Below are 12,060 nucleotides of genomic sequence, written 5' to 3'. Positions count from 1 at the left end.
TATTCCTCTATAGTTGGACTATTTTTTTCTTTTTCCAGTGAGAGGCAGCTTAGCAGATGAGAAATTAATTCCTCTTCTTTTGTGTGACCATTTCTGCTAGGAAGCCCTAGGAGGATTACCAAAAGGTTATTTGGTAATAAATATTCAACAATTGGTGATAGAAGCAATGGCATCTGGTCAATTAGGAAACTATTAAAGTTAGTTTTCTGTATAAAACCATTTTTTTAGAAAGTTGAGAAACATAGTGTCTAACTTGATAGTACGGGTACCACAGGAGAGTGGGTCAGTTAGTTTTAATGTCTAAATTATTTAGAAAAGTTTCTTTACTGAGTAGCTGGATAACCATATGTATTCCATGGCTCTTCTGGTCTTTAAAGCTCTCTGGTTCATGATTTGGGTTAACATCGGGATTATTTGCAATGGGTGTCATGGGTGAGGGGAAAGAATTTTTTATCTTCATTTCTATCGCAAGCCCATAGAATAGCCTTTGCTAAAAGGAAGTGTATAACTTCTGGAGAGTGATTTTTTTTTTAATTAATTTTAATTGGTAGCCAAGCAATGTTTTCACTGCCACAGTTTTCACGTTCAGTAAAGACGGGTTGGTCTGGATCAAAGAGCTCAATGTTCACTACTGCTTTGCGTGCTGGCTGACTTGAAAGTACCACTGAATATTTGGAACAGCTAGTCCACCCCATGTAAAGGGTTTATACAATGTATCTGCACTCACTGTTGGTTTCCCCCTCCCTCCCCTCCTTCTTATTCCATATAAATTCTAATGACATCCTCTGTCTTCCTGCCAGAGTTTTATCAGGGATGATTACAGAAAGATTTTGAAATAAGAAAGATGTATCTTTGGCAAAATGTTTATTTTGACTGTGGTGGTTCTTCCCAACCAAGAAATTGCATACTTCCCCCAACACTCCAGGTCTTTTTCTATTTGCTGAAGTAGTGGTTTGATATTTAAATCGTAAAGCTCTTCTAGGTTGATTGAGATGTGAATTCCCAGATTTCTTATAGAATTTGTTGCCCATTTGTACCTAAATGTTTTCTGGGAGGAGTGACTTCTCAGAATCTGGCAAATTTATAGCTAGCATTTCAGATTTGGCATAATTTACATTAAATCCAGGCATTTCCTGAAATCATAGATTTATTTAGAAACTAGTTTTAGGGAAATATTTGTCCATATTTTCAATCACAAATTAAACTCTGCTTTAATCTTGAAATTAGGCAGTTATATAAAAGCAGCATTCAGTGCCACTAGAAATCTATTAAACATGACAAAAGTGCTTTTCTTTGATTTTTTTTTTTTTTTTTTTTTTTTTTAATAATTTAGGGAAAATAAGTATAAAACTTGAGTATTTAAATGTGAGCTTAAATCAAATCTCTGCATTTTGTGACTGTAGGACTCCAATATTATCAATTAATATTCTTGTAACTTCTCACTTACTACAGTATCTTATTCCAGGAAGATTATTTGGTTTTACTTTTGGTGGTGGAGGTGGGTCCTAACCCCAAACATGCAATGCTTTGACTGACCTCCATTCTCTTGCTGCTGGTCATGGCTGGTTGCTCAGCACAACTGTAATAATGAGTAGGTGATTTTAAACTGTGCCCTATGTATCCATCAAGCCTCTCAGTGAAAATGAGTTATGTTAACTGTATTAAATAAAGACCCCTATGCTGCTTTTGGATGTCCAAGTATCAGCAGTGACCATCTCCATTTGACAAGAAGGCTTAGGTGGATGCAGCTCTCATTTGTTATCCGTATCTTTGTCACCTCAGTCTGGCTTACTGTATTGATTCCATTTGTGGTTAGACATGAAGTCCATTTGGAAACTTTAGCTACTGCAGAAACTGGGAGCCCACTTGCTGGTGCTCCTTGCCAGGAATAGAATACCCCAATTTTTCCAGTTGGTTTCTGAGTGCAATTTAAGGTGGCATGTTTGACTCAAAATCACTAAATTAATTAATGTAGAGACTACCTCTGTCCTTGCATGATTTAGAATTTGTGGAGATCAGTAGGTGCCCTAAACTAATAGTCTACTGTTTTTAAACAAGAGGGATTGATAGCAGGCATTTTTCAGTGGGGTGCCCTGTTGGTGTCAGTGGTTGGAATGAATTCTATTGCAATCTGCTGACTTTCAAGCCATCTAGCTATGCCAATAGTTTATCCTAAGCTTTTAAGAAGGGGTTGGGCAAAGATGTATGGAGATTAAAAGTATCATGTTCTGGTGCTTTCTTATGTAAACTTGTGATTCAGAGACCAGACTTGATTCAAGGTCTGTTGAAGGCATTTTTATATTGATAGCCCATAAATGTTTCAGGAACCATTAAATATGGATGCACTCCACTTTCTCTGTGCCTGTGTTCAAGTTGTTTTAGGGAATCAGGTTTTTTTTTATTCCCATCCTGCTGAAATCATGAGACAAATTTGATTTTTAGACTAAAAATCAACATTTACAAAAATTGCCTGTCCATTAACAGCTATTAGTATGCAGCTGTCAAATACATGGGCTTGATTGCTAGCATTCTACATGTGCCCTCCATTCTCAGTACAATCAACTTATCTTTATTTTTAACAAGGAGACCATGTAGCTGTTCCAATTAAAATAGCCTTTAATATTTTCATTAAAGTTCATTAGAATGCTGGTGTGAATAGTGATGGGATTGGAAATGTACTCCTGAAAAGCACAAAAGAGGGGAGAGAACTCTTCCTTTGAATAATTTGCCCCTAAGCATTGTTTTTATCAAGGTGGAAATGTATAAAAATGCTGTAAACACTGTGGATTAAACCCTTTTCTGATTTGAAGTCAACTGTAAAACTTTCATTGACTTAAATGAGGCCACGATGTCAGTGTATGGCTGGGATTTTCAAACAAGCCCAGGAGAGGTAGGTGCCCAGCTCCTCCTGAAATTTGAGACCCATTAGACTGCTTTGAAAAGCCTGCAGAAAAAGAGTGAAAGTTACTTACTGAACACTTCTTGTGTTTAGTCTGTCTTTAACATTAAGAGCACCCTATTGTAGCAAGTGTATTTCAGTGTTAAGTCTAGGAACCATGGAGCACTCCTACCACTTTTCCAAGAGGAAAGCTGTGGTGCATTGAAGCATAATGTATCTCTTTAGCATAAGCATTTTTGAAAATTCCAGATGTCCAATATGGCAGCAGATTTTGGTTTGTTGTTACTTTTATTTTTGGTTGAAGATCTTAAATAGGATGGATTAAAACAGCTCTTTAATCCCAACAAAATTGATGTATAGTGCCTTAATTTTTAGATTATTCTTATTAATGGTGTTGAGAGCCAAAAAATAGAACGTTGAAACAATGCATAATAATATTTTATTGTTGCATTTCTAGCATAACCTGTGACCATGACGACTGAAGCTGGCCCAGAGACTGAAGTAAAGAAGGAATCTGAGCAGCTAGGGGCAGATGCAGCCAAGGAAACACACGAGGAAGCAACAGAGAGTCAGGAAAATCAAAAGTCGGAAAAGACACTCTCTGAAGAGGCACAAAGTTCTTCTTCCCCAGCACTAGCTACTCAAAGCAGCCCAAGTAGTCAGAAGAAGGAAAAAGATCCATCTGAAGGCAAGGGAATCTCTCGCTTTATCCCCCCATGGCTTAAGAAACAAAAATCATATACCTTGGTGGAGCCCAAAGATGAAGCCAAGAAAAAACCTGTAGAGGAAACACCGGTAGTGGAGGAGAGGGAAAGTCAACTTCCAGAGGATATGGCTCAGCCAAAGGGAAACTTGGAAGAAGCAACAATTGAGAGCCAACAGGAGGCTAAAGCAGATGACAAGGAGGAGGAGGAGAAGCATTCTATGAGCAGTGCTGACACACAGGTATGTGTGGAAAGCTAATAAATTAAAGAAAATATTAACGGCTAGTCAGTGAACCAGTTTTATTGCTACTGTAACTCCTCTGAAGTATGTGTCATGTATTGAAATTTATACCAGGGATTAATATGGCTCCCTCTTTGAATTTTTGTGCGATTTTTCTGCTTGGGCTGACTTTAGTGACGTGCTACTGAGGGTATGTCTACACAACGCCCCCTCACTTCCCCCTCCCCACCCCCCCGGGGGGGGGTGGGGGAAAAAAGCTAGGCAGCGAGTCTGAGCCCAGTTCTTCAGGCATGGGTTCGTGGGACTCGTGCTATGACGTTCTGGCTCAGGCTAGAGCCCAAGCTCCAGCCTGAGCCAGAATGTGCACATACAGCTATTTTTTAGCACTGTAATACAAACCCTGTGAGCCCAAGTCTGTTGACCTGGGCTCTGAAACTTGCTGCCGTCGGGTGTTTTTTGTTTTGTTTGTTTTATGTATAGACATACCCTTAGTGACTGAAGCAATCCATTTATTATCTGCTGTAGTTATTTTTGAGTCCTGACGATCTCAATTATTTTATTCCATGCTTTACTCTTCCATTCTCTCAAGACTATGCATTATGGATACTGTCTTTATTTCTTGCTGCTTGGATGTTGGTGTTGAGATGCTGATGGCTGTGGTGTTGAAATGTGAGGAACTATGCTGTACATGTGCCTCTGCTCTGCAGTGCTCCAAAGTCTTGCCTTCAGAAGAGTCAGATGTCAATCCTTAAATTCAAACCCGTGTCACTTATGGCTTGAGTTTTTCTTAAATGTTGTTCTGTTCTAATGCAGTTTTTCATTATATTTTGAGTTGCTTTTAAGAAAAAAATGTAACTTTCATTTTGATTTCTATAGGGAGACTGGTTGCTTCTGCTAGAATTTTAACATCAAGATAGTGGCCTTTAGAATAGAAAATTTGTTTTTCAGTATCTTTTCTCAAAGGGGAACCCTTAAAACTATATATTATGCATCCAAACACCAGCTGGGAGCACAACCTTAATGGATAGTTATAAGAATAATTAATTATTGATATACAGAAAAGAAGAATTTTCTTTCAACTTCATCCTGAAAGGGTTGGACTTGTTATTGTATTAAACTACATCTTTCTTACAGCCTGCTAAAGAAGACACTAAAGAGATTGAAGTAGAGAAAGTTGCCAATGAGCAAGAAGAAAAACAAAAAGTAGAAGAAAAGAGGGAGTCCAAAGAGGTACAAACAACTGAAATCAAAATGGAGAAAGTGCCTCAGAAAGCTCCCAAGAAGATTAAAACTGTGCCGTGCAAAGTGATGCTCCTGGATGGCACCGAATACAGCTGTGACCTAGAGGTAAGGCAGCAAGCCTTCTATAAAGATATCTTTCTCTGTAGAAAGACAGCAATCAATACAGTATGCTTTCATTGCAGTGAGAGTTAATTAATGCATGTTTGTTTTTGGTAAATGGAATGAGTTTGTTACATTGTCACATTCACATTGCTGTAGTTAAGGGTCAGTTACTATTTCCATTTTAAACTCCTATCTTTAAGACTTCTCAGTTAAGCTACAAAAAGGTACTCTGAGCAACATTATCACAAAAATGATACAAATTCAGCAACAACAACAAAATTCTTTGGGTAAATTGATCTCTTTTGGCAACTGAACCTCCCCAAAAGAGTAAAGATTTTCCTTAAGGCACTGCCTTTTGTTATTTGTACTTAAAACAGTATTTTATTTTAAAAGAAGTGTTTAACCACAAACTAGAAAGTTGGGCTTAATTTGATTTTTAGAATTAGTTCATAGGTGTAATGAAGAACTCTAGACCGTGTGTTAACTGGTTTAACTGTGAGATTTAATGCAGATCACTACTGATTTAGTAAAATTTGCAAAATTTTTTGCAAATTTTATGCTTCTTTCCATATTTAAAATTGGCCTTAAGTAACTGACAAAAGCAGGAAATGCTAAGGTAATAAAGGAAAAGTAGATGCTCATTTTTCTAATACTTGAGCATTCTTTTGCATATTTACTGCCAGGCAGAGTAAAAATGGTGTCTACATTAAATTGATTTCTGCTGTATTTAGATTTTCAGTTGTAGTTAAATGTACATTTACATTACATTAACCAAAAGAAAAAATTTAAATGGGATTCTGGCCTTGAGGAATTACATTCTTAATAAAAGTCAGACCACAGTGGGAATTGAATAAACAGTTTTTTGCACCACAAGCTTACAGAACTTTAATTCTAGGGGAGATAGGACTAGGTATGTGCTTATTGTGTGGATTTTATTTTATTTTATTTTTTGGTTCACAGACTGCTTTATATTTTGAAAAGGTAAATGTTAAAATGTTTCTAGTCCTTATGCAATCTCTTAAGGCATTTCTCAGCTTCTCCTCCCACAAAACTCAGTTGTTAGCTCTGTTTACCTCAAAAGAAGTTAATATGGGTTAGGTATGGAAAATGCTATGTGTATACACACGTGGTGGATACATGTTTCAGCAAAGTGCACAACTGATTGTTCTTCTTTGATTTCACACGTCCATTGCACTGTAGGTGTGCATGTGCTCCAGTGCACAGTTGTCAGAGAGTTTTTCCCTTTAGTGGTACCAGTCGTGGCAGCACGAGCCCTCTCTGCTGCCTCATGCAGGTATAAAAGACAGAGCTGCCCCTAACCTCCCACTCACTCCCTTCCCCAGTGCCCCTACACCCCCACCCTGTCCCTGGCCAAACCAGAAGCTGGAGTGGGCCGGCAGCCATGGACCCTCTACTTATCGGGCGGGGGGCCATGGCAAAAAGTAGATGGACCAGGCCTGTCCACTTTCAAAAAGGGGGAGGGCATGGCCCCTGGCCTCCCCAGTTCCGGCGCCCTTGGTTGCGAGCTATTGAATTATCTTGCCTGGCATTCCTTCCACACATTGGGAAAGTTGATGCTGACTGACAGTCTAACAGCCATGTTTTATCATAGAATATTAGGGTTGGAAAAGACTTCAGGAGGTCATCTAGTCCAATCTCCTGCTCAGAGCAGGACTAACACCAACTAAATCATCCCAGCCAAGGCTTTGTCAAGCCTGACCTTGAAAACATCTAAGGATGGAGATTCCACCATCTCCCTAGGTAACCCATTCCAGTGCTTCACCACCCTCCTATTGAAATAGTGTTTCATAATATCCAACCTAGACCTCCCCCACTGCAATTTGAGACCATGGCAGATGACAGAACAAGAAGCAACCACTGAGAACAGCCTAACTCCATCCTCTTTAGAACAAACAGGGTGGGAACTGGTCCTCACTAGTCTGCTGGGAAGCAATTCTGTTTTGAGACTTTATCAGCAACTTCTGAAAGCGATCTGCCTCCCAAGTCTCAGAATATGCTGGCCAATTACCTGAGCAGGTTGTTAATCATTGTGAGTGGTCCCTCAGCCCAGACATGGCATGGACCGTTTTCCACCTCTGTGGAGCTCCTCAAATGGATATGTTTGCAGTAAAAGACAACAGAAAATGTCACCAGTTTTGCTCCCGGGCAGGCCACAGTGCGGGTTCATTGATGGATGCTTTCCTGCTGCTGTGGTCAGTGTCTCTCCTATATGCTTTTCCCCATATATCTCTTCTGCCCAGGATTCTATGCAAGGTCAAGCAGGACAAGGCCTATGTTATATTGATTGCCTTGACATCGCCCAGTCAATGCTAGTCAGGGCCGGGTCCAGGCACCAGCTTCTCAAGCAGGTGCTTGGGGCGGCCGGTCTGGAGAGGGGCGGCAGGTCCAGGTATTCAGCGGCAATTCGGCGGATGGTCCCTCACTCCGGCTCGGAGTGAAGGACCTCCCGCCGAATTGCCGCTGCAGATCGCGATCGCGGCTTTTTTTTTTTTTTTTTTTTTTTTTGGTTTTGGCTGCTTGGGGCGGCCAAAACCCTGGAGCCAGCCCTGATGCTAGTTTTCAGAGCTCTTAGACCTATCAATCAGTCCCCCCTCAGTCACACTCGCTTCACGCCATCTCCCCCCACCTCCTGTAATCTTCAGGCCTTTTACCTGAAGTCTTCATGGTTAACACTGGTGAAGGAGTCCTGCTCTAGAGAAGTTCAGAATGTGCTGCTGAATAGTAGAAAACCATCAGCTAGAACTACTTATCTGGCTAAATGAAAGAGATTTTCTGTGTGGTCCTAACCTAAAGAGGTTTCCTCAGTCCTTACTTCTATTCAGTTGTGTGCTGAATAATCTTCTGTCCCTGAAATCAAGGATTGGCAATTTAGCTCAATCAGAGTACGCTTGGTAGCTATATCGGCATTCCATCTACTTGTTAACTGCTCCTACCCAATGTCTGTAAGATTTTTAAAGGGATTGGACAGGCTATTTCTGCACATACAGAACCCTATTTCCCTCCTCTCCCTCCCACCCCCCCGAAGCCTGAATCTGATCCTAACAAAGCTGATTCCCACTCCCCCCGAGCCTCTAGCGACCTACTGTCTGTTGCACCTTTCAATGAAGGTAGCATTTTTAGTAGCCATCAGCCAGGAGACGGGGAGTTGAGTGCACTAGTATCAGACCCTCTGTATACAGTTTTGTATACAAAGTCTTCCTTCGTCTTCACCCAAAGTTTCTTATGTAGGTGGATAACACTTCATATTAAACAAGCAATTTTCTTACCAACCTTCTTCCCAAAGCCTCCTGGTAATAATGGTTAGAAGAGATTTTACACTCCGGACGTTAGAAGAGATTTAGAGCAGGGGTCTGCACTGTGGTGCCCACGGGCGCCATGGCGCCCGCATACTGGCCGCTGGACAAGCAGCCACCGAAATGCTGCCAAGAAGCGGCAATGTCAAGAAGCGCTGCCGCCGAAATGCTGCTGATTTTCGGCAGCTACGTCATTGATGACGCTACTCGGCGGCATTTCGGCGGCGACACTTCTTGGCGTTGCCGCTTCTCGGCGGCTAGTTGTCCACCGCCCGCCACAGGGAAAGGTTGGGGACCACTGCTTTAGAGTTTTATCTGGATCTGACTAAATCTTTCAGCTTTTCTACTCAATTGTCCGCAAGTACAATGAACAGAATGAGAGGAAGTCCTGTTCCACTCAAAGGATATCATTTTTGATATCTAGTTGTTTGCCTAGGTTACCAGTTGGCTACCTGATAGAGGGTCATCGTGTCACATATTTGCCTCTCACTTTGTGCTCGCGCTCGCTTACGCTCTCTCTCTCTCTCAACAATCTAGAGACTGTTAAATTTGGACAAATGGTCCTCCAGTCCCTGTTCAAATAAACTTCGAACCCACCTCCAGTTTGGGTTGCTTGTGAGTTACCTAGTTCTTCAAGATATTTTGTACACGTCTATTCCACAACCCCCTCTCGTTTTCTGTCTTTTGGACCCTCCCGACAGGAAGGAACTTAGTCGGATCAGTGGTGGCTCCAATCCTTTATGCCTGCGTGCAGGGTGCGAGGCAGGAGAGGATGCTCATGCCACCACAACAGGTATTGCTGTTTTTGGGAAAAACTCTCCAACTGTGCACTGGAGCGTACACACATAGTCAGTGGGATGGACATGTGCAATACATCTCTAAGACCAAGTTATGGAAAGGTTAGTACCTGTTACTTCTGAAAGTGTTCCTAGTCCTCTTTCACCAAGGCATAAGTGTAGACTATTGGGGATTGATCAGTCGTCATTTTAATCTATGCTGATGTAAATCAGGAATAATTCCTTTGATGTTCGTGGACTTAAACCAATATAAAACTCGTATAAGAATGCAACACTGGCATCTGAATCGCGTGTACAAAGCAGTTGTCCTGGCCAGATTAGTTAAACTAGTTATATTCTGCCTACATAAAATGTTTCCTGTAGCTCTCAGTTAGTTATTTCCCTCTTTAAACTGCAGAGTATTGCTAGTGCAAACTAATTACTACTTTCCATCCCAAAGTTGAATTGCCTATTTATAAACTATAGTGTGAAAGCTATATTAGGATGTTAGTCTAGGGAATTAAAATATAAATCTAATTATTTGATTTCTAAGTCCTGTTGTTTGGAGTCAGAAAACTACATTCTAGTTAGACTGGTCAAGATGAAACTTAACATTTAGCTTGACTTCAACTTTTTTTCAAAACAGAATGCTAAACTTGCTCTAGTCTAGCTATATTAGGCAGTTATTTTAGATCCAGCTTCATTTGGTTGGGTTGCTGTTTATCAGTATGTGGTCTCTAATGCTCACATTCCTTGTCTGCCTTTGTTTCCTTTCCTCTCGCCCAGTTTTTCTGCTTCCATGTGTTTGATGTGTTTTTGGTGGAATATTACAATAGCACTGTATGCTTCAGTTGTGGTGCACCATCATCACAACATATCAGCTTTTCAGCACATTTGTTATTGTTTCCCATACAGTAAAGAAAAACAGAGCAAACAGTTTGCTAGGTTTTCAGTGCTTGCTAGCATTGGTACAGTCAGCATATCATGGAATTAGCCAAAGCAGCACTAATCACTCACTCTTTAGACACGAAAGTGTTTTGAGAAATATTGGTAATTTTAAAGCATCATTGTGTAGCTCTGGTGTTTGTACTTAATGTATCATATATAGATAGGAGTCAAATCCATGGCTATCAAAGAAGCGGGGCGGGGGGAGACCCAAGGAGTATTTCCTGGAAAACTTCATAAAGAGAAGCAATTTCCTGCATCTTGGAGGAGTGGAAAACGTATCAAGGCAGTTTTAGGAAAAAGTAATCCTAGCTGATATTTACCCAATACAGAATTATAAATAACTTGCCAGAGGGAGAAATTAGATGCTGATAAAACATGTGAGCATGCACCAAACCAAACAAAAGGATAGGGTCAAAGCAGCTTTCTATTTCATGGTAGTTAGGTACTTTGTAACATAAATAGGAGAGGTTTACTCCCAGATAGGAACAACTTGCTCAGTTAAAGCCAAAAAAGCAACAGAGGGTCCTGTGGCACCTTTGAGAGTTAAAGCCAAAGCCATTCTGTCAGAACCATGGGGGATTCATGGTCCAAGAAATGAACTCTGTACAGAAACTTGCAACATTTTTATGTGACTAAGTGTTCATCAAGCATAAGTTTAAACCTCTTTTTTGGGGGAGGGCATTGAGGTTTTTATTAAATTTGTTATACAAACATTTGAGCTTGTCAAAATCATGTCTGGGCACATTTTACAGACATTAACTATGTAAATAAAAATGGGGTATGTGGTCCTCTCCCCCTTTGTCTGTTTTTAGAACCTCTAAATTTTCAAGGGTCCAGTTCTGTTTCTTTCATAAGAAATGCCTGCCCAATGATAGGTTTTACACCATATCCTGAAGTTTCAAGGGATTCTCCAGTACACTGTGCCCAGGGTGCTTCAGGTAGGGTGCAAAGACATAGATGATTTTTTTTTTTTTTTTAAAGAGCTTCCATCCGTGGAACCACTTCAACCTTCAGAATAATATGTACGCTATATCTTTTGAGCAGACATTTCATAGTACAAGTTTATTGAATCTCTTGAGGTATTAAACTCTCTAGTTTAGAAATAATATACATTGCCAACTTGAAAATGTGTTTTGGGGGACAGGAACAGATGGTCCTTAACAGATGGAGATCAGGTGTTCTCCAGTTCAGGACCCAGCTGCAGTATCTGAAACTTCCTCCTAGAGAAAAAGAAGCTTTAACTACATTATAAAGAAGATTGTTCCCTAGAGAGCTGTTCTTGAAACTATCTTGTGCAACTGAAATGGATGTGCTCTTATGCTACACTCATCTAAAAGTGCTCCCACACATTTAGCAGCACTCCATTTATTTAATGGAAAATTCATAGTGTATCTCAAAGCTGAAATTATTTCTCTACAAAACCACTGGAAGACTATTGGCCTATGTCAACCATGTACTTGAACAATCTGGCATATTTACTTGGGGGGGAGAGGGGGAGGAATACTGTCAAAAGGTAGATTATACAAACATACTCTTTGCCAGAAGCTGGGATTGGACGACAGGGCTTGGATCACATGATGACTACCTGTTCTGTTCATTCCCTCTCAGGCACCTGGCATTAGCTACTGTTGGAAGACAGGATACTGGGCAAGATGGACCTTTGGTCTAACCCAGTATGGCCATTCCTATGTTCTAATTATGTGTAGCCAGATAGGGTTTTTGTTTTCTGTATCCCTCCTCACTGCGCGCCCCCCCCCCCCCAAAAAAAAATCCACCCATAACTACTGCTTTGATCACCCTATTAAAAAGAATTGTTTCCCAAAACATTCATTAG

The 12,060-nt window shown here is 40.6% G+C and overlaps 1 protein-coding gene across 50 annotated transcripts in view; it reads left to right on the top strand.

The window, feature by feature from the left end:
* Nucleotides 1-12,060, top strand: part of EPB41L2 (erythrocyte membrane protein band 4.1 like 2) — a 238,808-nt gene that overhangs the window by 102,676 nt on the left and 124,072 nt on the right. For all 50 annotated transcript variants that reach the window (XR_010599644.1, XR_010599642.1, XR_010599643.1 and 47 more), the window contains 2 exons: nucleotides 3,357-3,844; nucleotides 4,979-5,191. Coding sequence is in view for 43 of the 50 variants with exons in the window: in XM_065588600.1 (XP_065444672.1) it covers nucleotides 3,371-3,844; nucleotides 4,979-5,191 (687 nt within the window). In the remaining 7 variants the exon portion in view is untranslated. The remainder of the gene's footprint in view (nucleotides 1-3,356; nucleotides 3,845-4,978; nucleotides 5,192-12,060) is intronic.

The sequence above is a fragment of the Chrysemys picta genome, chromosome 3 (genome assembly GCF_011386835.1).
Source record: "Chrysemys picta bellii isolate R12L10 chromosome 3, ASM1138683v2, whole genome shotgun sequence".
NCBI classification, from domain to species: Eukaryota; Metazoa; Chordata; order Testudines; family Emydidae; genus Chrysemys; species Chrysemys picta.
This window is presented reverse-complemented; position numbering and strand designations above follow the sequence as displayed.